Raw genomic sequence first — 25808 nt, 5'->3', positions numbered from 1 at the left:
ATGATTCAGTGAGCACCACCTGTTCCATGAACTCCATACAGTTTGAAAAAAATATTTGCATGTGACATTCGAACATGGTCTTAAGCGTTTACCCCAACCCTCCCTCTTGACCTATAAACATTTCACCAGATTGAACAAACCTCTCTGGTAACAATATGGCAAATGCTGTAAATTTTTGCTAGTCATCAAAGGTCCATGTGTATGTTTTTGTTGTTAGTGGTGTTTTGTATTAAACAGCTCATCCAGTCTTTTCAGCCAACGCACATGAATGAGGTATGCGTCGTGTGTGTGGATGTTTTTTGTAAATGCATAAATGTAACAGTGCCTCCAGTGTTGTCATTCAATCTTGTTGCTTTCACAATGAGAATATTGCTTCTTTCAGCTTCCTGTGCCGCAAAGGCACCTCAACTCATATTTCTCAACCTTTGACCGTTCCCTGTGTATAACATGATGTGAACAAACATTCTGCTAATGTTTCAAGATTCAAACTGCTGCCTGGAAGAGACACAAGAAATATATGACTGTTGTGCAAAAATCAGCCCTTTAAATTGTACCCAGTCTGTTTTTTTTTTTCTATTTCCCCTCAGATGTTTTAATTTCTTTGTCTTCTGTTTGTGCAAGCATGCTTCAGTTCCATATAGACTGGCTGTGCATTAGGAACAGAGTCCAAAGTGGAAGAAGGAGGAGGGCAGGCGGTACAGGAAACAGGGTAAGTTGGGGGGGGTGGCCTCGGTGCTGATGTTTAGAGCTGGGGGGGGGTCCTCTGCATTTTCTACCTGGAGATCATTGAGCTGGACTGTGATTGGCTAGATGAGGTGGTGGCGGCGCTGAGCTGAGAGAAGCCGCTGTGACTCGACTCAAGGCTGGTCATCGAACCCCTGAGAGAAGAAACAGACCCAGATTACATGTGAGGTGAGAGCTGGGGGCCGGGGTACATCTGCTGCATTGTATACAACATCAACCTCATTCTGCCAGTGACTAACTAAATGCATTCTGTGGGCACAACTTGTGCTCAAGATGCAAAAATCATGCAGCCAATCAAACCTACCGGAGGACAATTCATTCACACATAAAACTCAGGCTCTGCCACAAGCTGCACCAACCAACAGTATCCAGAGAAAACACTCAGGACATCGCAACAGCAAATATTCTATTCCTCGCTGTTTCAGTTCTGAGTATTTTGGTGGATCTCCACTGTTTTGGTGCAATTCCAAAAGCCTTTTGGTCTTAATGACTTGGTCTGTGTTTGAAGGCTTAGCTGAATATGGCAAAGTGTGGATTTTCTCCCACGTTATCTTCTGCTTAAATAAGTAAAAACAAATTTATTTGAATCTTGAATCTAGTAAGAGGCCATGTACTGGATTAACCCTAACCCACCAAAGAGGTTTTTATTTATCAAATATTTGATAAAATCCTGATCTAGTTGTCCTTTCTTTATTCAAGGAATACTTCCCCCTCTTCCTTCAGTCCAGGGATCACAAGTTAAAAATAGTCTTATAGGTTGACGTACATCTACCTTGACAGATTACAAACATTGCTACCTAAAATATTTAAATTTCACTTAAATGTGTAGCAAAACAATTTATATAATACCACTAGAATAAGTTAGATGGTGATCTCAAGGCTGCTTTAGAAGGTGAAGTAAACTGAACAAAAGGGTGATACTGAGTATGCTGGGAGTTCACATGATGAGTACTGAAAAATATAATACCAATGCCAGGAAATGTCTTAGGAAATGAGTAAACAAGTACACATGTTGGCGTGTTGAGGTGTGGTGTCTGTGTGCATGTACACTTAACAGCAATAGAACACAAGTGTGCTGAGCCTGACCAAATTTAATTTTGTTAGTGATGTGAGCTAGTGAGAAGCTAGTGAGTTAGACTGCAGTTTCAGTGCAAGGACCCTTCCCTCGGTGTGAGAAAGCAACAAGTTAATGATAGCCAACACTAGAAACTGCAAATTGCAAGCAAAAGAGATGCAAACAAGCATCTTTTTGCAGAATTAGAAGTGTGACTGCCATGGAGGGGGCTGTTCAGATCAGCAGCCATAAGCAGCGATGATGATGTGCTAAAAGAAAAGGGGCAAACACTGAGCCACTTACAAACTCTGCACATCACAGCAAGCGGTTCTTCATAGGAAGAAGACAAGAGGAGGAGTGGATTGGAGAGAAAAGGTTGGATTAAAGGACTTTCTCAGGCAGGGAAGCATCTTCATTTCAAAACTCTAGGCCTAAAAAGAACTTATGATGCTCTTACAGCATTTCATAAAGGTAATTTTAACAGCATTACAAATTTACTTATGCCATATGTGTCACTATGTTGTAGGTTGAAGAGGGGGAAAACTAAAAGAAGACTGGAATGAAAAATGAGCAGTCATAAGAGGAATAATGTCAGAAATGTAAACTTAATTCTAAAATACCCCAAAAACAGAAAAATCATGGGCACACACGCACAACATGTGTATAGCATGGACACCAAAATATGCATTTGTCTTTCACTCACACAGACACTGAAAAGTTTACTAACCTGAAATCTTCAGAGCCCAACACCTCGGTGTAGTACATGACTTTGCACTTGTGTGAAGAGACCTGCAGCGTTGCAAGCACGTCATCCACTCGCGGCAAGTTGGTGGATGAGCAGGCCGGCATGTTGTGGAATTTCCACTGAAGGATATAAAAGCCGGGCCAACGTGTGATGTGGGAGCCCTGAGGAGAGAATACCAAAGAGTTAATGACTCACCAGCAAAAACAACTTTTGACACATATCCTTAAAAATACTATGCTATCATGATCCTGGAACCTCACCTGCACACTCTCTCCCTCTTTGCAAGTGAGTGGTGATTCAACCATGCTGTAATCTTGCCCCAGTGTCCATGACTTGTCGATAAGTTGGACGTTGTTGCCACCGGGCGAGGTGATACCATGAGCTCCCAGGGGGTCTTTACGTGGTGGCTGTGGGGCCCGCTTGGAGTGGTAGATGTTGAAAACGATGTCACCTTTGCACACATCAAAGTCCCAGGTGATGACTGAGGAGGCATCGATGATTTCTATCAGTAACTGGTTGGAAGAGGAAGAAGAGAGAGAAAAGCCTGAAAATGTATTTAAGATGTTTCAAGAGATTAAAAAAAAAAAAAAAAACTCTTAATAATAAATCTTAATTAATGTCTTTCAAAACTGTGTACTTAAACAAATGAAACCGATTTTGTTCAATCTTTTATTGTTGTGCCATATGAAAGTGCAAGCTTAGTGAGGCAAAATGGAGAAGCCAGTGAAGCAGCGAACATCTGTTTGTAATGCTTACAGATAACTGCTTCCAGAAGCATGATTATGTGTGACGACACATCTCTCCATTTGGTATTTCTTATATAACATGCCAGTAACAACAGATTATGTTTCAAAGCATTTGGTACTGGATTTGGGAAGCATTAAAAAGCCATCTACATGATACAACCACTAGGTGGCAGAATTTGCAACAAAACTTCCATCACAAGTAAGTGTTAGCCCTGTTGTCCTGTGTTACATTTGTGTACAACATCACCATGTACTTATCCCCTTCACATCGCTCTGTATTCAGAATTACCTCATGTGGAGCTCCCTTGAAGATGCTGGCGCTTTGGTAAATTGTCTCTGTCCACAGGCGGACATCTTCGTTCTCCAGCTCCTCAGCTGTGCGATACATGGATTTGGGAACCAGGCCGCCTTCAGGTACCTCACACTGCAGAGGAATAGTGTGCAAACTGGGTCAGTAAAGGAGAGAACGGTGTTGGTGCGTCCTAGATAGTTCTGAATCAGAATCAAATCATATTCTCAAAATATAGCCTACAGGATTTAAATCTTCAGATACTCACCATGCACTCTCCTCCCAGGAAGTCAGGGATAATCTCCTTATCGATGTAGTCTACCAGACCTCCAGGACCCTGGTAGTCATTGCCTGCATAGATGAGGAACTTCTTGCGTGTATTTTCATCAATGAATGGACTCACCTAAGGCCAGAGGCAGACATGGGGCATACACACATCAAAATGGTTCCTAATTTTGGCAGTGAAAAATGAATGAATATACTGTCAAAACACAGCAGGACAAAATGTGTGGATATTTTGTGACTGAATACAGAATTAGTCGTTTGTAAAAGTTGTCTTTGCTCAGAGACTCAGTTATATTTAAGGCAACAGGGCTGTTATAGGGGATTTGATATGATGATGTTCTCCACGGATGCAGATGAGGATGCACCACAGATCACTCTGTAAGGAGTGCAACATTTTGAGCTTTTCTTGTTTTTCTCACCAGTGTCCAGAGGACAGGGAAGACCCTGGGGGCTCTCAGGATAAGCAACCTTCCCAGAGTCTCTGGGTAGTTTGCCTCCACAACCTCGATAATCCTCAGCAGTGCCTTAACCCCTGGACGCCACAGGTGACGCATGTTCAGCCCCTCCAGATCTACCAGACATGTCCAACAGCTACACGAGAGGAAGCGAGAGGCTTAGGTTGTAGATAAATGCACGCCACAAATAGACATTCACACACACAACTGGGCTTCAGACTTTTTCTAAACACTTAGCATCTGTCACATTGCAGTGAAGCCAAAGTGGTGAAGGCTGAGCTTGCTAATTCTGGACCCTGCCACAGCTTCCCTATCCCCCTGTCTACTCTAGCTGAAAGCTGTGACGTGACAGCCATTCATAGTTTGCATGCCTCTTATCCCAGCCACTTCCTCCTGTTTGAAAGGCCTGACAGATGACAGATTCCATATCCGTTCACTCTCACCATCACCATCTGAATCAGTGAACTCGCAAATGAGCCTCATGCATTCTTTCCATTTTGGAAGGGATAACGCTCATCTGGAATCACTCTGGCGTGTTTGTGTGTGCACGCGCACACCTGTTTCAAGGCTACAACTGCTGACATGAACTAAAATAGTTTGAATGCTGCTAAGAGCTAAGAAAAATAAATGTTTTCAAAATTTTCATCTTGTCCCACTGAATTCTGCCTATTTAGTGGCCAACTACAATCACACTAAGAGGATTTAATTTAATGATAAATTAATTTTGCGATCTGGCTACAAAAGATTTTCTCAATCATTATTTTTCTAATTAATCGTTGTTTATTAGCATTAGATTTCTTTTGTCTCTCCTGCATTGCTAAGAACTGTCCTGTTTGACTCCTTTGCTCCTTTCAGTACATTTGTTTTTTACTCTTGTCCCAACTTGGATCCTTGTACTTGTATACATTGTACACATTAATAGCTAAATACTGAACTTATTTTATGATTACAAAATGTTAAAAAAAAAAAAAAAACAAAAAAAACAAAAACAAAGACCATGACCATGATTGCTTGTTTTGCCCAAGGAAAAACATAAATTTAGAAGATTTTACAGAGAAAATCCACACGTCTGATATTGGAATTAGAATGTTTGCTTGTTAATCAACTTTACAACAAGTGCATCATAGCTACTGCTTCCTTTTCTAATGACTCTCTCCATCTCTTCACTGATCTGTACTGAAGGTTTACCTGATGGGTCGACCAAACACCTTGGTGTTCTCCTCACAGCGTCTCAGACCCTCCTCGTTGATGGACAGCACCTAAAATTACATAATATGAACTCAACAGTCTGTTTTGTTTTTACATTTCATGCAATTCGCTCTCACTCTTACACAATTAGCGGGACTAGGCGGAGCAGCATTACAAATAAGCAGACTATTTATACACATCCAAAACTGTATACATCCTGCTTTTAATACACTTGTCAGGACATGCCACTACACAACCTGTAATCCAACCACCAACTGCCTGACCTATAAACGCATGTACCCACGTTGATATATGCAAACTGTAAGCGTGCTGCCTCTCATGTTACATACATGTCTGAGCAGAGACTCCTCTCCAAGAGCACGGACCAGTCCTTTCGTATCCATCTGACCGAGCCTCAGGATGTACAAAGGACGACCATCTAGAGGAATAAAACAAATATTTACAAGAGCCATCAAGTAGTTTACATTCTGCAAGTCTCCATGTTAAATGGAAGGGTCTGCACTTCATTGTTGGCCATGGGTTCTTCTGTTGTGATAAGTGACTGTGCGCATTGAGGAATGTTTTGTATTGTTTCATCCCAAACAAATAGTTGTGGAATAAATGACATGAGAAGATTGACTGTTCACTGCTGCGGGTACATAAAAGCCACTTCATTGATGATGTATTGTGTCAACAACCACCCTCTGTTGGAAATAAGAAATATACAGCAAATAACCAAATGAGGAATCTGACTTTGTCAATATTTGTAAGCTCATTGAGTAACCAAGTAGGGCCAGCAAATTGGTTTCATGTTTAATTCACATCCATGGCTGAAGGCTGTGGGTTGCTAGGGTTGCTAAGATTGTGTGCGCGTGAGTGAGTGAGTGAGAGAGTGAGAGAGTGAGAGAGAGTAACTTGAGGATGTAAGACTAGACTAGAGAACTAAGATCCTTGAGTTAAAGCACAAAAATAGCCTGCTCCATGATGGCCTTCATAAATTAAAAGTACACACAGGAACAACCCTCCAACTTGTTCAGTTGTGTTTGAGTGAGCCTGTAGTCGCCAAACTTACCCCTGTCATGATGGTGCCAGCCACCAGTGTAGTAGTCCTGAAGGACCTGTGGTGAACTCCAGGTCTCCAGCAAGTAGTCCACCTGGTGCTGCTTCCTCCAGGTCAGCGACTGACACAGGATTTCGCGGGCCTTGTCAATGTTGAAGTCCCTGGCCCGCAAGAATCGCAGGATGTGCTCATCCTTAGGGATCTGACCGGTAAGGGGAGAGAGCATTAAATAAATAAAAACGACAAAGGATCAAAACCTTTCAGAGCACTGCCAACACCACTGTCAGCTAGTAAGAATCTAGTGCCAATCAGACTATTAAAAAAACAAAAAAACAAAACTGCAGTCTTCTCTATCTGGAGATAGTAAAATTATCTCACCTTTCCCTTGTGTGTCTCCTGCAGCCATTTGCGAAGTCTGATTAGACAGCTCTCCTGCATGGGGGTCAGATCACCTAGGTAACGTTTGATATAGTCTGCATCCAGCTTGTCTGCAAGGCAAAAATATAGCACTTCCAATTAAAATATTTCTGCCAATTGATTTCACTCTTAAAAAATGAAGTATGGACCCTTACTCTAACCATTGTCATTGGTGTGCCCATTTCTTTTTATGGTTTACTTTCCACTTTTGCTTTGCTCTAAATGTTGACACTGCTATGAAGTAATTATATAAAAGTGTTGCCATGCATTTTTCAAGCATGTGTAGGAGCAAACCTTCAGGTGTGCCAGCCAGAATCTCAGTTAGGCTGTCTGCCTGAAGTGCGCTGCTGTCCTGTTTGGCTTCCTGAGAGATGCTGTCCTCGGCGTTGGCGGTGAGTGGGATAGAAGCTGCAGGTGTAACCACAAGTTTGGGGAGGTCAAGTGGGCTGGTGGAGAGGCTGGTTGGCCTGGGAGGAGGTAGGGAAAGAGATGGGGGACTCCAGCGGGGTACATGGGTGATTCCCTCATCCTCTAGCTCTTTCAGATAATACTCAATGATTTCTTTTCCCTGTGAGGAACACAAAAGAAAAAAATGGAGGCGTGAAAATCATGGTGAGAAAAGGCTGTGAGGTGTGTGAGGCTGTGAATATGATGGATATGAGGTTAAAAGAGATTTGGAAATATAGATCAACAATACTTTATTCAAACTAAGAAAGTGAGAGGCTATATTTTTAAATTACTAATTCTACCTGAGGAACCAGGTCGTGGAAAGAGAGGAAGAAATGTAAATAAATGCCTTCAACAACTCCTACATCCTACTTAAATGAAAGCAGCTGCCTCACTGGGTTTACATTGAAAGACCCTGGCCACTTTAAGAGATTGCACAAGCTTATTTCTGCTGTTTCAGCAAAAGCTGAACTGACTCACTTGTCCTCCAGAATTGGACTCCCTATAAGACATTGATATGAGTTTTGCATTAACCATGCAGCACCCAACTTGGCTGTGGCTATCACGCCCATTGCTTCTTTTTGCAGGCGCAAGTATGCACACGCACACACCTTGTTGATACTGCTGGCATACTGCTTCATAGCAATCTTCTCCACTGTACTCTCAAAGCCAAAGAATGACTTGATGTCAAGGCTGGCTGTCTGCTCAAAGCATGTCCAGTCTTCATTCTCTGGGTGAACCTGTACATACACACACAAGTACACATTGTATTTTACACTGTATGTATACACAGAAACAGGATGACTATGTTACTATGGAAACTACACATCCAGCTTCACTGGATAATGACACAGGCACAGCAAATTGCACACTGTCCACTGTCAGCCTGTCCATATAAAATTAGCCAGCACTTCACACACAACACTTAGGTTAAAAATAACAGCAGGCAAACATACAGAGAATTAACATGCATCTGTTGTGTTAAGTCAAGGTAATGAAAGGCAAATCTCACGCACAGAACCCACAATCTCTCTCAGAGATTCATCAGTATTGTGCACTATAAAGCACAATTATTGCTAATGCTAGTGTTGCTGTGGCAGCTGGTGTCAGAAATATAAAACACGCCTTAATGACACTTTTATTTTGGCATATTTTCAATCAACAATCACTGAAAAAATTTATTTTGAAGGCAATGTGCTGGTCACGTCATTACCATCATTAGCTACCAAAATGTTTCAGCTTTATCCAGGGCCATTAGCTCAGTTTAACAGAGCTGTCCATCCCAATTACAGTGAGTACACAGTAAGAACCTCTGTGTGAGTCCTGGTCCTAAAATTAGCATGGTAGCTGGTTAGAGGCCAATACAATGTGCTTCACCTCATTAAATTAGAGCACATCCATTCATAAACAGGCAGATGACTGACATGCTGGTTACACAGTATTTCTGAGCATTTGGCTAGAACGTACAGTGTAGAAGAATGAATAATTCAGACTATGGGATACAAGAGCAAGTAATGTGCTCAGTGCTGGCTTTAAGATGGCTTTTTCTGGGAGGAAGCAGGGAAGAGATTAGAGGAAGCACAAACATTAACATGGGTGCACTGGAAACACCTTCCCATTTCACAGCTGAACAAGAACTTCTGAGTGTGTGCATTTTTGCATATGTGCTTGAATGTTCTCTTGTTAGAGAAGTGACTCAAATTAAATAGCCTAAGCTAACAGACAACCAAGACATAGTTGATCAGGGTCTAGTTTCATTCTGAGGCCACTAAAAATATCTACACTCCTGTTTTAGTGGTGTGTGCATCCAACTGACCGAATAGCAGCAGGTCTCATGGATGATGACCCTGTTGGAGAAGGTCTCATTATGGGACTCAATGTGGAGCGTCCTCTCCTTTCGGTTCAGTGTGTTTTTCTGGATGAAGTAGACGTGGTCCACACCTGCAATCTGCAAACCACACACCCACTTTACAGGAAACTGACCTGACATGAGTCATCACATTTAAAAGCAAGGTTGCAGCTCAACTTGTATACTTTAGACAATGCACTTTAACTGAAGCTCTGATGTGCAACATACTCTTTTGAGCAGGCGTGGGGCGTCCACATCCAGGGCACAGCGGCGCTCAATCCTGTGGGTGGATCCATCCTCATTGCTCTCCTCATTCATCACATCACTCGCCACAAACATGGGGATGAGGTGACAGGTGGGGAATCTACGCTCATAAGCCTGAGAAAGAAAAGAGGAGGATTATTATCACTTCACACAATGGTTTTCACTCTAATAATGAAGAGAAGAATAATCCGTCTAAGGCTGAAATTTCACTCTAGTGAATAAAAGCAAAGGTTCTGCTCGCTGGTATTGCAACAGGAAAATGTATACACACATACATGGCTGCTCATGTCTAATTAAAAGCATACACTTTTCATTTCTAAATGTTTTTCTGAAGACAGAAACATCTTTAAAAAAATGGTATCCTAAATATTAAATTCTTGTGCAGGGTTCCAAGGCAGTCAGAATTCATAGCACTTTCGTAAACACGAGTGAAAGAAGATGAGTTCAGCTTTGTTTTGAAAGAAAGAAAGAAAGAAAGAAAGAAAGAAGAATCCACCCAGCTATATGGGGCTTCTACTGCAAATTTTTGTAAAATTAATTAGGCAGAAAGTTAAGCTGTAGCAGAGCACTTTTAGTTTCTTCATGCAAAGTGCTCAACACACAATAAAAGTCTCTGTGCTCAGTACCAACAATGCAACTCCAAATTCCATGTTTCATAAAATGCAAAACATCGGAAAACTAAGCCCTTGTACAAAGGGTTATGTAACTTGGCTGTGGCTATCGCAATGTGCAGCAGCAGCACCAACCTCTTTCTTTATCGTCACCATTCACCTATCTTGGATCTGATGGCATGGCTGCATAACTGGCAAGTCTAAACACTGGCTTTTGTTGATGATAAAGTTCGTCATAACATGCAACTCATCTCAGACACTTATGTCATATCTTTGCTGCATGAGCCAGCAGGATACTCTACCTGGAGTGACATGGGTCTCTGGGATATGCAGGAATGTGTTGATTTGATAGTAAATAAGCAAATGAGTGGAGGACAGTCTTCTGTGGACAAGATGTACTGATCCTGCTGCGCTGCAAACCTATGAGTTGTGAATCCTCCATTTCTTGAACACAAACACAGACTGGAAAAATACAATATGTATAGCAATGCTTGAATACTGGCTGACATTTAAGCAGGGACAGACTGAAAGATCTACTAGAAGAGTAATGATTCCCATGATATGTTTGGAGTTGGCATCAGGTGAGCATTACTGATAAAGGCCCTGTGTTCTGTAGAGCACATAAAAATCTATGTCCTTGAGGTTCCTTAAACAACTACGAGAAAAGGCGAAATAAGATGGGCCTTAATAATTCTGAACACAAAATTTAAGTTGGATGTACTAGAGCCATGCGTAATGACTGATGCATTGCATTGAACAGTTAATAGAAATGTTGCAGGTTATTTTCTTTATGAAACATTACAACAGAACTCCCTGAACTTTGAGCAAGTCCCCAAGACAATAAACAAACATTACAGTAAGTTTCAGACATTTAGTGTGTTGATGGCAGCAGCCATTTTTTGTGTCCGAATAGAGAATCAGTGGTTCATCTGCTCCTGGCAGCCCACTGTCGACTGGCAGTAAATTCTGAACACATTTTGTCGGCCCTGCTGCTTTGGAACACTGGCTGTTGGTTTTGTACAGTCGTCAGCACAACGGCACTGACTTTAAACATTAGTTACACTCATTAAAAAACACCCGTGCGTCAACAAAAGCTCAACCACAAATGAACCGCCCCATCAAAAACACCACTTGCACAATAGGATTACATACTGTTCAAAACACAGGGCTTGCAGTACGGTCTGAATAAATCTCTGCGAAGAACGACGACGACGACAACAACAAAAACTCCACCTAGATACGTTTTCTGCTTCATGAGGCAGACTCATGAAGCTTTTGTTCTGATCGTCTGGCTTGCTTCTCCTCTTTAAGTGGGTGTTACAATAGAAAATCTTTACCATTATAAGAGTAAAAGTTATTGATGACTTAAATATAACATGAAAATCTCTTACCTCATATTTTGATAAGGGACAAGAAAGTTTTAGGAAACAGCTTTCTTTTTTGTAAAACAACCAATCTTAAGTCCTGTAAATTATATGGCCCCACTGTATAAATAACAGGAAATCTTTTTTTTTTTCCCTTTTAAACACTGCAAGAGTCTGTCTTTCTCACATGATATTTCCAGCATAACTTGCAGTAATTACCTTTTAAAAATTAAGTCTAAGTGCATAGAGTACAACTGAGCTACTTTTAGACATCAAATAGTACTTAGCCTTGTGGCATAGAGAGCTTGATGTGTCCTCGGTTGACAAGTCTGACAATACTTTCCAGTAACTCATGAGGAAATGTGAGGAACGATGATCCTGATAGAAATGGAATGTTTTGTTTTTTGTGCTAAGCAATCAATTTGTGTTAAACCCATCTTTACTTATGATATTAATAGTAGAAATGAAAAATTATTCCCATTCAACAAAAAATGTCATTCTACAGTTATCGAAAGTCACATTAGTCCCTGAAATTAACCAGAGCAACCAGACTCCACCTGTATTTCAGGGCCTGTTTGCCCAAGTTACTGAACAAACCTTGGAGCCAGTCTTTCCAGGATGTATAAATGCATCTCTTACAGGATTAATCACGTCTTCTATAAGCAAGCTCACCCGGTCGCTCATCCTTTCACCTGAGGTCCTCTCCAGGCATGACTTACTATCCACATTTAAACACGAGTAAAATTACACTGAGTCAATATTCAGGTCATTGGGCATTTATCCAGATAATTACTTAAGTCTATATTGACCTACACTTCTCATTCATTACATAAATAAGCTTACATCAATAAGCTTTAGTTGAATGTGTTCAACAGCAGAAAATGAATCCCACAATAAAAGCCAAGTGCATAGAAAAAAGACAAAAAGCTAAGCTTCAAAAAAATAAACTGATACTATGTTTATTTCCATCTGACATTTAAATCATATTCCATGTAACTTCTCTGTGGACAGTCAAAGCTGCAGACAACAAATATTCATGTTTATACATGACACCGCCCTTTCATTCAGTCTGCCTCAGGGATCAGGAATAGGCACTGATGACACATCAAGTCAAACAGCCATAACAAACTAAAACTCCTGCAGAGTAAATATCAATCTGTCCCTTGTTTCAACTCTTTCCTGGAACACTTCAGCACTGAGACAATTAAAAAATATATAGCAAAGCACCACGTATTCCAGTTTCCAGAGTAGCTCAACAACAGTACGTGTGTAATGAAGACTGAGAATGTTGTCTTCCCGTCTCTATGGCAACAGAACATGCTCAGACCCACCTCATTGGTCCAAACAGTGACTGGTGGGTTCTGGAATTTTGCTGGAAATTTTATGTCCTTCCCAGGACACACAAGAGAAAATACAAAAACAATAGATGCTTCGTTAAACTCTTCCTGTACTCAGAAAACATTGTGTCCTGGAACAACCAACAGAGTGGGTTGGGCATGGTTACGGAAAATTAGACCTGTTTTGCTCAAATGGATATTCAGGAAATCCACTAAGTCCAAGGGATAGAGTTTACACTTAAAGATCACAAAGGCTTGCATGTTACTGGGTTTGTGTACGTGTCTAACATACAACTGTGCAAGACAACAAGAGAACTGGCAGGCAGCCCGGTTATTATCTGGTTTGAACTTCTGGCATAAAAATAAAAAATTAAATATAGTTACAAGCACAGTCCAAACAAACACAGGAAAGAGAGCTCTCTGCACACAGTTTTTTTTTTTTTATGTTGTGCTTCTACATACAGCAATTACAATTGAACCTTAAGGCAAATTCTGGAAATCAAGAGGCTGACGAATCACTGATAAGTCAGTTAAAAAGTAAAGTAATATTTATTATTTCTTTGTTATTGGTTCAAACATGTTAAAGGATAAAACACCTCTACTTCCTGCCACTCAAATGTGTGTGTGTGTCACATGCAGTTAGAAGTAGTATTCTCATTTTCCCAAGACAAAACTGCTTGTGAAAAATGACTGGTGTCACTGTTATTAAATGATCATGCAAAGGGCTTTTAGTTGGAATGAAATGCAGTGTTTTAACATGTCAAGTTTTATACAGCCTATTCTCGCAACACAGACAAACAAATGTGTCATTCCACCTCTTTTGTGTTTTACATTTTAGATCGTAACATTTGCTTGTCTAGTTGATCCTGAAAGCGAAAGAAAGGTCAATATGCTCGGGGTACGATGAAAATACTTAGCGTATTGGTCTCGTGGGCGCAACACATTTCCAACTTCCTCAGTAGCAGTGTCACATCTCTGGGGCTTATGAAAATGGTTGCATAATAGGCGACAGCCGCCCAGAGGTCAAACCCTGTTATTTTTATCAGCTTGCTTTTCTGGTGCCTGGGAAAATCTGAACATTTTAGCTGTAGACACTTTAAGATTAAGATACATGACGAGGACGGTGTAGAGATGAAGGATAATAAAACTGAGTACACAAGAGCCTTGCATGTAGCAGTTTGCTGGATTTCCTTAGTACTCAGAGGAAAGAGTGACGAACTTCAGTGTTCTATAAGAAACAGTTGAGTTGTTTCATTTATTCATATAAATAGCAAACTATGTATGCTGTTTCTCTTGGAGAAAACAAATGAGTCATGATGACTTACATTTGGTTTTCAGTCATAAAGCAGCAGTATATTCAAACTGTATAGTACACAAGATCACCCACATTTGTCAGCTAACGCAGCCATGGAGAGTACAGCTTTCTATCATTTCTCATTTCTCACACCTGCAGTTACATGAAATTCATAGGTAATTACCAACAGGCTATAGTATCAGGAGTCTAGCCAGTCTGTCTTTAAACCTGCTCTCCAATGTTTCTGCCGAAAACAACCCACTACAAATTGTATATTGACTACGCACCACCCTTGACATCATATACGGAAAAAACAATGCTTTGTATGAAGGCCAGTGGCAGCAGAGTGATGTCATTTAGCTAGTGTCAGTGGCAAAATCAGAAATTCCCACCCTTTGGGACATTATTATCACTTGTCACCACTGGGACAGGTTTGATGTTGCTTAGAGTAGTGCTGTGTGATATGGGCAAAAATGTATATCCTGATATAGGTAATTTTACATCCAGATAACAATATATATCCCAATATAGCATTTATTTATTTTTTAATTAAAATTATACACACGCACACAGAAATAAAATAAACAAAATAAATGAACCACAAATATCAAATGGACAAATACCATTCAAAATATGTGGTAATACAATCAGTTTTCAAGTAATGCATATCTCAGTTAGGGTTTTTTTTTTTTTTTTTGGACAGGGGGTCTCGTTTTTGTCATATTTTAACACCATCTCTGTACTGTTCTTCATGCCGTGTCTTTAAGTGATAAAAAAAAAAAAAAAAAAAGTGAGTGTTCGACTCACAAAGCAAAACCAAACAATGGAGTTCCGGTTTCATAGCTGAGGTAACCCAGTAGCCCACAAATTTAAATTACGATATAAACAATAGATTATATCGTGCGGTAGGCATTTTTATATCACACTGCAATATATATCGTTATATCGCACAGCCCTAGCTTAGAGGCTAGGATGCTGTCTTATGAACAATTGGGGTCACAAAAACATTTGAAACTTCTAGGCCTTACAGGTTATTGATTACTCCTTACTATCAATGTACGCCTGTATGATACCAAATACAGACAGATTGAACAAGTTCATCCCTTCCTCTTCCACCGTTTATCAATTTCTGGGTCGCTGGGGTTGCTGGAGCCAACCCCAACTCATAGGGCGGGGTCAACCCTGGACAGGTCAGCAGTCTATCGCAGGACTGACATACAGAAACAGACAGAGACAAACAGCCACTTACACTCACACTCAGACCTACAGGCAATTTAGAGTCATCACTTAACCTAAGCATTCATGTGTTTGTATGGTGCAAGGAAACCAGAGTATCCAACAGAACATGCAAACTCCACACAGAACGGCCCCAGACCCAGGAACTGAACCCGTGACCTTCTTGTTGAGAGCCAAAAGCGCTAAGAAGAGAATAAGCTATAGAGAGAGGCACATGGAGAGGAAAATCCTTCATAAGCTATAAACTCCAACTGGGTCACTGACTAGGACGGGGAGGGAGCAGGAGGAGGGCTACAGAGAATGAAGGAAAATTTTCCTATAAAACAAAAAGAAAAAAAAAGCTCTATTCAGATCTTTTTACATGGGAATAGGCTGGTTTAAAGCAAGTCAAGCTTTATCAGTTTATTGGGGCACTGGTGATGATCAAAAGGAATGAAATGGTCCCATTCTTAGTGGTAAAAATCATAAAACCAAAAATCTTTGCTAAAAACAGTGTTTGTATTTTATTTCCCCACACTTCTTCATTACTGCAGTTTGCTCAGGAATGTTTGGGTAGTTGGGTTGTCTAAAAGAAACTGTACATTCAGTGAGTGTGTGATGTAAATTCTCCTGTAAAACAAAGCTTGGGTATATGTGGCTTTGAATGTCAGAACCTTGAAACGTATAAATATTTCTGTGACTGGTTGAGCCCGTTATGCTTAAACGCTTAAAGCTTTCGTGAAAAAAACTGACATGAACAATTTCTCCTCAACAGGCTGAGGGAAGTAAGTATTTAACTAGCGATCAAATATTTCAATTGATATAACTGATTACTGACTTTTTGTTTATTGTAACTTCGTAAATTTTTGATTAGTTAGAGCTTTGGTCACGATTAATCAGTGTAATTAACCTGATACAGTATCAAAATAATTATGGTGTGACATTGGGTTTCGCCCAAGGTTTTGATTGCCATTAGTTTCACTATGACTAATCTCTTTTTTCTTAAATCCAATGTGTACAAACTGAACATTTGAATAAGGAAACTCTCAATAGAGCCAAAGTGGGTGAAACCACTCCTTGGAAAAGATCCTGTAATGTACCAAGCTTGCCATAGCAGGGCCAACCAGTTCAACAGCTTTACAATGTAATGTGGATACTGTGGACAGAGTTTCCTGTGTTGGTATATTGCTAGTACTATTGTACAGTGCAACATCCTAAACACTCATAAATGTTTTGAGGTTCTGAGGCTTTTCTTACTCAAGAACAATTTATCTTATATATGATTTAAATTTTTAGATGAAATCATTGCAAAAAACAAAAATTACGACATTATGATTATGATGTCAGATTAAATTAATTTAAAATTCCACTTCACCCCTAACCCCCCAAAAATTAATAAGATAATAAGATTAAGAATAATAAGATTGTGCCTAAAAAGAGCTCCTGATATTTTTGCAGCTTCTATGATTTCGATATGGCACTAGGCCAAAATGCAAGTCTGATTATATTTCAGTTCCCTGTGTAGCTCCAAGGTGAAATATTTAAAAGTTTCTTCTTGTTTCTAAATCAAAGATAATCATAACATCACTGAGTGAAACAAATGTTTCTCCACCCATTAGGTCCAAAGGCATCTGAGCTTTAGGTGTAAACTGAATCTTGGTTAGAAGAAAGAACAATCTCCTGATTGAAATGATGCAACAATAGAGCCTTTAGTCCCTAAATGCCATACCACCCACTTCTCTCCTACCACTGATCTCACTGCTGCAGCGTGCATTGTAATAGCAGAACTGCCTGGAACAGCAAAGCCAGAGAAACAAAGTGGATAATCAAGCCTACAGACATACAGTGCATTCAGACACCTTCACTTTCTTTTCCACACATTTGACATTGCACCCGCCCATTTCTATGCTTTGAAGTCCATCCATGCTAATTTCAACTGATTGGATATGACCTAGAAAAGTGGAAATACACAGAGCACAAGAATAATCAGTGGGGTGGAAGCATCTACCTGCAAAGCTCAGAGATATCCTCTTGGCCGTTTAGCCTAAATTTTAAGCATCATGAGTGAAATTGAGACTGATGTCAACTTTCTAACAGGATAATAACCCCAGTATGCAGCCAAGACAATGCAGCGGAGCAGGAGCGGCTTAAAAACAACTCTAAGAATAACCTTGAGTGTCCAGCCATAGCTCTGCATTGACCCAAAGGGCTATCCACCCACATTTTCGACCAAACCCAACTGAACTTTGCCATTATCAGGTATTGAGTGTAGATTGGTCAGGGGAAATTTATAATAAAACTTTTTTCTTTTTTAACTTTTTGAATGCACTAGAAAGATCGTGATATTTGGCCATGCAATATATGAAACCTGCTTTGTTGGGTTTTACATGCATCAATGGATGTGGGTGCACCAGAGAACAGAAGGCAGCGGGGTGGCCATCTGTTTGGCCATCAGTGAGTGAGTGTGTTTCCACAGTGACAATAACAAATGCTGACTATCCACATTTCCACTAACCCTATAGCACATTGAGAGAACTCTGTCAAAGTATGCCTGAACTGTGCCACCTCATTAAAAACGACCCAGAAAACTGCTGGGATTATTATGAGATGAGTGATGAGATGGACCAATTTTTAAGGGCATTTTGCCAGAAGCCTGATACTATCTTAGTGAATTCTGATTTCAAAAGGGGGGGGGGGGGGGGGGGGGAGCAAAATATGTGTAAATACAAGTGTTTGTGAAAGCAGTATCTTTTTGTCTTATTTCCTTATGCACCTAATAACTGTCTAGCTTTTTTCATGTCTGTCTGTTCTGTACACAGGACCTGATCTCTGCAGATATAATTAGGTCTTGAATCCACAAATTACAGGAATTTGCAGCATTATGGACTTGCTGCTATACAGTAAAAGGTGCTAGGAGAGCACATTTACTGCTAAGCCATCACATTTTCAAGATTCAGTTACTTTATCAACTGTGATGAAACGCTTAATGGATTCATGGTTACAGTAACAACAGCTGCCGTTTCCCAGCTTCTTCAAACTGACAGCCTGCCTACTGGGGGTAAGAGAGATGTAGGGGCAGGAAGGTATGTAACAACCCACATGCAGCATCCTGCATGTGGGTTGTTACATACCAAAAAACTGATTGCTGATCTATCAACCCTTGCTGCGCATTTCACTTACTTAATGAGAGCTGAAAGAGACTTTCAGCATTGAGACATCATGGTAAATATACACATACAAGCAAAATCTGAGACATTCTACATCATCTTCATTCATGCATTTCCAATTCATGTCATGTAGCTGCCACATAGATCTGAATCGCCATCTACGATCACACCTAATATAAATGCAGTGTAAAACGCACTAAAAGGTCATTGTGTAAGAGTATGTGCGTACACATTCATCTGTGTTTATCAGGGCAAAGCAGAGACGGGGGAGGGGAGCTATTGGGGCAGCATCTCGACCTTGCTGCGGCAAACTGGTTGAATGAGTGTGCCACTGATCAGTGAATGAAGTCAGCTCCAGAATTTTCTCATAGGCTCCCACTGTCACGTGGTGGAGGCAGTACCGTCCTCTATTTGAGGCTGGATGCCAGCAAGCTCCTCTCCCCTCTTCTGTAAACAGCATCTAGCCAAGTAAGTGAGTTACACACTGCAGGCAAGGCTCCGAAAGATTCATTGAGAAGAGTTGATGGGAATTTTGTGAATCAGAACGAACAAGTGCAATGCCGAGAAATGATGATGAGAAAAGCATGAACTTATGGCTGAAACCACAAACATTTTACTGGAGCAAACATACTAAATGTCATCCCAGAGAAGCTTTCTATGAATAACTAATATATAAAGATTAAAAAAAAAAAAAAAAAAGTGGAATCAGGTTTCCAACATCTAGGTAAAAATCATAACATGACCCAATAACTCTAAAGTAGAATATTATCTTGTAAAAGACCTCACTTCTGGACCTGATACTATGAAGTAATGTATGAGTGACAGACATGCCAGCAGCTCACAGACAGATTGCAACAACAGAGTAAGGCCTGACATGCTTCCGCGCAAGAGAATTGGGCTGCAAATGCCTTAACCAGACCTGGCCATAAATGGGTCAGGACAGGGTGGGACGGGACGTCATCCTGGCATAGCTGATTTGTACTGAGCCAGGCTAGACACAGAAGGGGGACAGCAGGATGAGCCATGTCTAGAAACACTGTCTTGCAGTCAACAAGCATAAGAACAATGTGTTGGAAGGGAGACACTTTGGTAAAGACAAGTAATGACCTACAAGTGGACAGTTATAGGAGGAATTCAGAGTAGATCATGGTGCAAATGACTACAAACTGGTTGTAGATGAATTGGTTCATAACTGCTACATTAAGTACAATTTACACTTTATTTCTTGAGCTTGATTTAGCCAACCCCTCATTCCCTGTTTCCCCCTAAAACACAGACAGTTTTTCACAACAGAGGGATAAATCCTGCCAGATCATTGTCAACTCTGCAGGTTTCCATGTAAAGAGGAATCGGTGCAAGAACCAGCACTGCTAGAGGTACACAGGATGGCTGAACGGAGCCACACGATCATACTCAATCACAAACCAAGGCTTAATGAGCCTTTAATAACCACTTGTTACAGAGCAAGCAACTCTATCCACTCTACCTTCATGAAATGATATGTCTGAAAGGAAGGAGGAGCTGTACACTCATTCACCCTTTTCCTTTCAAGTGATTTAAACAGACAGAGAGAGATAACCAAAATTCAGAGAATTTGACATTGTACAGTCTTCAGCCAGAGGCTGACACAGCCTGGGTCACTCTGCCTTTCATTCTCTTCCCTTTTGTGGCATTTCAGTCTAGAGCTGTTAGTTTGACTCAACGTAGCTCTGCTTCCTCATCTTTTAGGCAATCCCTTTTAATGGCATTCTCTTGTTACAACACTGATTATCTAGAAAGCTTGCATAAGTCCGTTTTTCAAAAATAAAGGTTTTACCATGCAATTACACATTTCTGCTTACTATTTCAAGACAATGTAGCTCAATTTTGAAACTGAAATCTGTTGTCTAAATATGCATTTGTATTGCTGCAATTGATAAAAAGGATTTAGTCACAAAGAAGGAAACGTCCTCTAAAAATTATGGTGCCTAGAAGTCCTGCAGGCATTACCCTAGCATAGCACATCCTGTTCCTTTCTGTATAGAAACTCCACTGGGACAGGGGCAGGACCAAAGCGCTTAGCTCTAATGGATTAGCTACAGACCCATACGTTTCCATGGAGCAGGTTAGGCTTTGACTTGCTTAATACTCTCTCACTGTAACATTTGTTCTAATCTGAAAGTTGAGGCTTTAGGGGTGGATATCTTTCATGCTCATCTGTTTCAGAAACTATGAAGTTCCTGCTTGTTTACTATTCAGGGTCAGCCAGGTTGTTATTCTTCTTGTGTAAATTGCAGTCAGTCTTCATCATTGGATGTTTGCCACATGCCACTGTCCCTTTAGGCCTGAAACAACAGCGAGAGGGATATTGTGTTTTGCTTTGGACATTCCTGTGACTCCCTGTGGGGAGAATAGAGGCTCTGAGACTGGACTGCTGCGATAACAGCAACAGCAGCATTTCCTGTTACAGATACGCAGCAGCAGACTCAAGGGACTGCTGCAGCTGAAGAACAACAAGAAGAACAAAAACAACAAACTACTGCTGTACTTCCCTTCTTCAGTGTCTTATAACTTTAAAAAAAAACAAAAAAAACTAACTTTGTGTGATAAAAGGCTATCAAGGTCAAAACTAATACACACTGGTGTTTGTGTGCTTTAGAGCAGTTCAAACAAACACAGTCAGCTCTTGTTGGCATATGGCAACCAATGAGCAAAGCTTTCAAAGAGTATTGTTGAGTAAATTTACCTTTACCCGTTTTGCTTACTGGATACCTTCAAAGGAAAGTGGGATTTTTAAAGTTTGGTACACTAAATGAGTTGGCTTCTGAGACACGCAAACCATAACATTGTGTCTGCAATAAATCACTTTGTGGAAAATTGCAGTAGGATTTTTTTTAAAATATCAAGTCTAGGCATGTAGTTCTTCATTAGCATTGCAATTTAAATGGCCCCACAGTAACCACAAGCCAAATTCAAATCAAAAAACAAGGACAACACCCAACAACACGCAATAACAATATGCAATTATCATTTATTTGGAACTGCCTCATTCTTAACAACAAACTTAATTCTTATGAAACTCAAAGTTTTATCCATAGTTCTACTGATTGTAAAACCATTGGATTGGGCTTTCTGCAAATTCATTAGGAGTAATATAAAATCTGCCAAAAATCTGTCAAAGCAGTAATACTGAAAATACAAAGTTTGGACAGAAACGGAACAAAAAGAACAAAAACAGCTGAAGGGGTTCTGAGATCAAGGCCTGCCTTATCCAACAGTACAGCGAAGCCACAGTAGTGTTAGCCAAAGGTTGAGATACTTTGATAGCACCTGTCAGTGAGCCGAGTCGCTTCTCAAGGCCAAGTGAGGAGAGGGTGCATTTAAAGGCTTTAACAGAGGAATGTAGAGCTTAACCTTTTACATCCACAAGACAAAATGACTATTTAAATAACAGATGGTATGCAAACATCAGTGTCAATGAGAGAGAGAGAGAGGGAGAGAGTAGGAGAGACTGAGGGAGCTTGAACCCCAATAGATGAGAGGGAGATGCCATTACAAGCAAATATTGCTGGCAGCTTTAACAAAGAAACTGGAGAGAGAGAAAAAGCAAGGTTGAAGAAAGCCATGTCAGAGTGTAGTGATGTGCATATTGTTGGACCTACTCTCCTGCGTCTTGTGCTTAGTCTGCACAAGACGCACACCTTAGTTACACTGAAAGGTAAATGAAGTCCTAAAACAAAGAAGTAAATCCTTGTAGAATAGCTGAACAGAGCACTGCATTAGTGATTTATGATGGTCTCCCACAGTCACAGGATGCTGTTACATTACTAAGCTGCAATAGTGACAGACCTGCTTTTGAGAAAGTGAGAGGGAAGAGATTTTGCTGGATTTTCAATAAAAGGAGCCAGCGAGCGTTGTGACGCACCATTAAGTCTGCTCTGCAGTGTCGGCGAAAATGCTCACTGCAGAGAAAACTCACAAAAAGGGAAATGAAATCAAATGCAGCAAACTCAGCTTAGAGAAGACTCAACTGTACATTTTAGCAAATTTACTTATGAATTTACCACAGACTTGGACCACAACACTTAAAGTACATAAACAAGTCATTTTTATGCCTCTAAAGCATCAGCTTTTGGCCGAGTTTAAGAGCACTCAGGGCTACTCCATTATTTTTACACAAGGGGACTTACCCTACCTACAGAAAGCTCATGAGGTGGGCCATCTCATGTTTAGAAATCATGCAAGTCTGCTTGCTGTTTTACTTTGCCCCCATTTTGTTGCATGTGCCGGCCCAGGTGTAGGTACCAGTCCTCTATTTATAGCCATCTGTTACAGCCAGGTACTCAAGTCTGTGCTAAGGAGATTTGGTCATCCTGTCTCCTCCAGCGTAGAAAGCTGATTTCCATTTAAAGAAAAGAGCACCTGTCTGGAACTTGCTGTACACAAACAGATGACAGATTGAAAGAAAGAAATTCCCAGCTAATTTCCTGGTTTTCAGGGGTCATTTAAATAAGGGAAGCAAGAACACCTTTCAGAATTATCAGAGCAACAAAGCACCTTTAACTTCTGCAACTGTTTGGCCAAAACTGACGGATGTATAATCAGACCAGGACTCTGCTACTACTGACAAGCAGCAGCTTAGGTCAAAATATTAAACTGTTCAGATACAATGTGTGTTCATTGGGCAAAATGCATTTTTACAAGTTTTCAATTATTGCCTATCTTACTTAGTCAGCATGCTCACCTCCCTCCAAAAACTACACATGTCGACTGGATGCAGTAAAACAGAAATTATGACAGCTACCAAAATGTACAGTCAGAAAAAAGCGCAATGCCTCTGCACATGACAGGGCACTCATGCCTGGAAGTGGAAAAACTATGCATTAAGGTTTTTGTTCTGATAACAGCCATGCTACTAGACATTGAATTTGTTACATTGCAAATGGACTCTCACCAGTGAGTTCACAACAAAACCTCTGTTTGGCATAGCTGCACAGCCACATCGCACATTCAAATGCTTCTGAGTGGAGTACAACACAAGGGCTCAGCACCTCAGTAACGCAGTACAGATCTTAAACTCAAGATTAATAAAGCAAGTAGTAGGACATTTAATAGCCCACATGACATTAAAAGAGTGGTGTGTGTGTTGTGGGGGTATGATCTTACTAAATCACTAGTTTTAAGCTGTCAGAGTGGCCACACGGCAGTCAACAAAAATGTATGTCCATCATGTGTGACTAAATATATCCTTCATACACATTTGATCGCTATTTAAATTGACACATTTTTATAATGACAGGGCTAGTCCTAGTATAATGGCACGATGGCGTGATCATAGTACAATGGTGATGCAGGAACATTAGGTTAACGATGTGACTTAGGTGAGCAAATAACAAGCAATGTGTGTGATTCAATGATGGTGACCTCTGACATGCCTACCCACAAGCATTACATAACTCTGCATCTATGGCATGCAAAATTCATGTAGACAGAGGTTCTTCCTGCAACTACAGGTAAAAACACTTACCGCCATCACCAGCTCAAAGGGATGCTTGTACACCCGTACAGGTGACTGGTACTTCTGCACCATGATGGGAATTACAGTAACACCAACAACCTGAGGAATAAAGTGAGTGGAAAAGAAAGAGTGAGTTATGATCACATGCTATTGAAAAAAAAAAAAAACACAGAAAAGCTGAGAAAAATTCATGTGCTCCGTTCCCTGTGGCATCGTCGCAATAACTGCAATGTCCTGCCAAAATTGCACAATCAGCATCTGGCCTTTCCACAGAAGACTCAGCATGTAATTAAGAAAAGGTGTGTTTTGGCTGACTTGATGTTTGAATGAGTCCAAGTTTGTGTGTTCACCATTAGAAAACTATTTATATTCATGGGCTGCAGAAGGGAGGGGTCCTGAGCACTGACTAAATATCTTAAATGAGCAGTGGATGCCAAATATCCTGCTATTTTGTCAAACAGACACTGTGCCACGGCAAACCGCTGTGGATATAACTAAGCTCCACCAACCTCTGCAAACTGACAGGTTACAGCCATCAGCAGGGTAATTTTCATGTACACATACACCTAAAGTATCTGTGATTGTGTGTGTTAAAAAGATTGCAGCTGCTGTTTCAATCACATATATGATTTCATGCAACAGGCTAGATATGATGCCAAGCGGCCACTTATTCCAGGACATTTAACAGACAAGTCTTGTCTTGGACGTCCTGTGCTGCGGTTGTTCAGCATGCTGGTGCATGTTTCTACCCCCTGCTATGTTGTGATGGGAACGGGGAGGGGGGGCCTAACGTCCCGGCACTACTCTGAGAGGGATCAGGTCAGGAAGACTAATAATAACCGGGCTGGGGCAGGCATAACACAAACAGGTCGCCACAGTGCTCCTCTCTAAACACATTTCTACCGACTGCTACTGATAACAGACACAATTACCGTCATGCTTCGGGATCTGTCAGCAACTTGGAAGACACATCAAAACAACAACAGTACTTCAGCATGTGTTACAAAGACACTTCACACAGCAACCCTTTATAAATACCCAGTCTAGTCTAAATGATAGCATCTGTCGCGCTCTTTTAAACTGAAACAGATTTTTTTCCAACGTTGTTTTGAATGGTTGGTTTCATTTCTTGCGGTTAGTAAAATGCACTCCGCTTCTCCGTCGCATGATGTAACGTTAACGTTTCAATGATCAGAGGTGCCTGGAAGATCGGTATCTTTTTTACGAACAAACTTCATGCTTCTATTGAAAAGGGAAAAGGTACAGCTTGACTCTGTGGTGGCTGTTTTTGTTTGAATTCCACCTCCTCGGCAGTGCTAACCATTTGCCACGCCGACTTGTTAACGTTAGCTTACACGTCAGTGCTGGCTAACCGAGAGCAGCCGGCTGGCTAGCGCTCGACTTCACAAACCGCTGACAACTTCGTGTACATCCCAAAGCTTGAGCCTACCGGTGAATTGAAGAAACACAGGAGTGTGGGCTTGTTTAATCTGATCAGTGGTCGTTTCGTCTGAAAGGTCTATCCGAGTGAACTCTTGCCATCGCTCTCCTCGGCACTTCACTTCGCCGGGTCCGGCTGTCGGGCTGAAGCGGCGGCTAACGACAATTAGCTTAACCGTGTTAGCTCGCCATGAAGCGGACTCACTCGGTTAATTCTCCCCAGACACCGATGAGCATAATAACCGCGAATAACTAAGTGAACGAAACTGTCCACTTCTCAACCCCGGCCGGACAGATGAAGTGTAGTCTGGGGGGGGCTGTATCCTCCTCTGGTTGCTCT

General features: G+C 40.9%; 1 protein-coding gene across 1 annotated transcript; it reads right to left on the bottom strand.

Annotated features, from left to right (window-relative positions):
• Positions 1-538: 538 nt before the first annotated feature.
• Positions 539-25808, bottom strand: si:dkey-237i9.1 (SEC14-like protein 1). The gene is made up of 16 exons (XM_029504155.1): positions 25479-25808; positions 24038-24127; positions 9508-9657; positions 9247-9378; positions 8042-8170; positions 7278-7551; positions 6945-7054; positions 6579-6768; positions 5857-5945; positions 5507-5577; positions 4283-4454; positions 3847-3981; positions 3579-3713; positions 2804-3055; positions 2526-2704; positions 539-878 (listed from the first exon to the last, which is right to left on the bottom strand). Exons 2-16 carry the CDS (start codon positions 24098-24100, stop codon positions 773-775), a joined length of 2187 nt encoding a protein of 728 aa, XP_029360015.1. The 5' UTR covers positions 24101-24127; positions 25479-25808; the 3' UTR covers positions 539-772.

This window comes from Echeneis naucrates, chromosome 1 (genome assembly GCF_900963305.1).
Source record: "Echeneis naucrates chromosome 1, fEcheNa1.1, whole genome shotgun sequence".
NCBI lineage: Eukaryota > Metazoa > Chordata > Actinopteri > Carangiformes > Echeneidae > Echeneis > Echeneis naucrates.
This window is presented reverse-complemented; position numbering and strand designations above follow the sequence as displayed.

What these genes read in the sequence shown, in the direction of transcription:
- si:dkey-237i9.1 (XM_029504155.1), bottom strand. Translation starts at nt 24,100, where the DNA reads ATGGTGCAGAAGTACCAGTCACCTGTACGGGTGTACAAGCATCCCTTT. An exon ending in CTGGCACCATCATGACAGGG is followed by an intron (nt 5,946 to 6,578) that starts GTAAGTTTGGCG and finishes TTATTCCTCTAG; the next exon opens with ATGGTCGTCCTTTGTACATC. An exon ending in TTGGGCTCTGAAGATTTCAG is followed by an intron (nt 879 to 2,525) that starts GTTAGTAAACTT and finishes TTCTTCTCTCAG; the next exon opens with GGGTTCGATGACCAGCCTTG.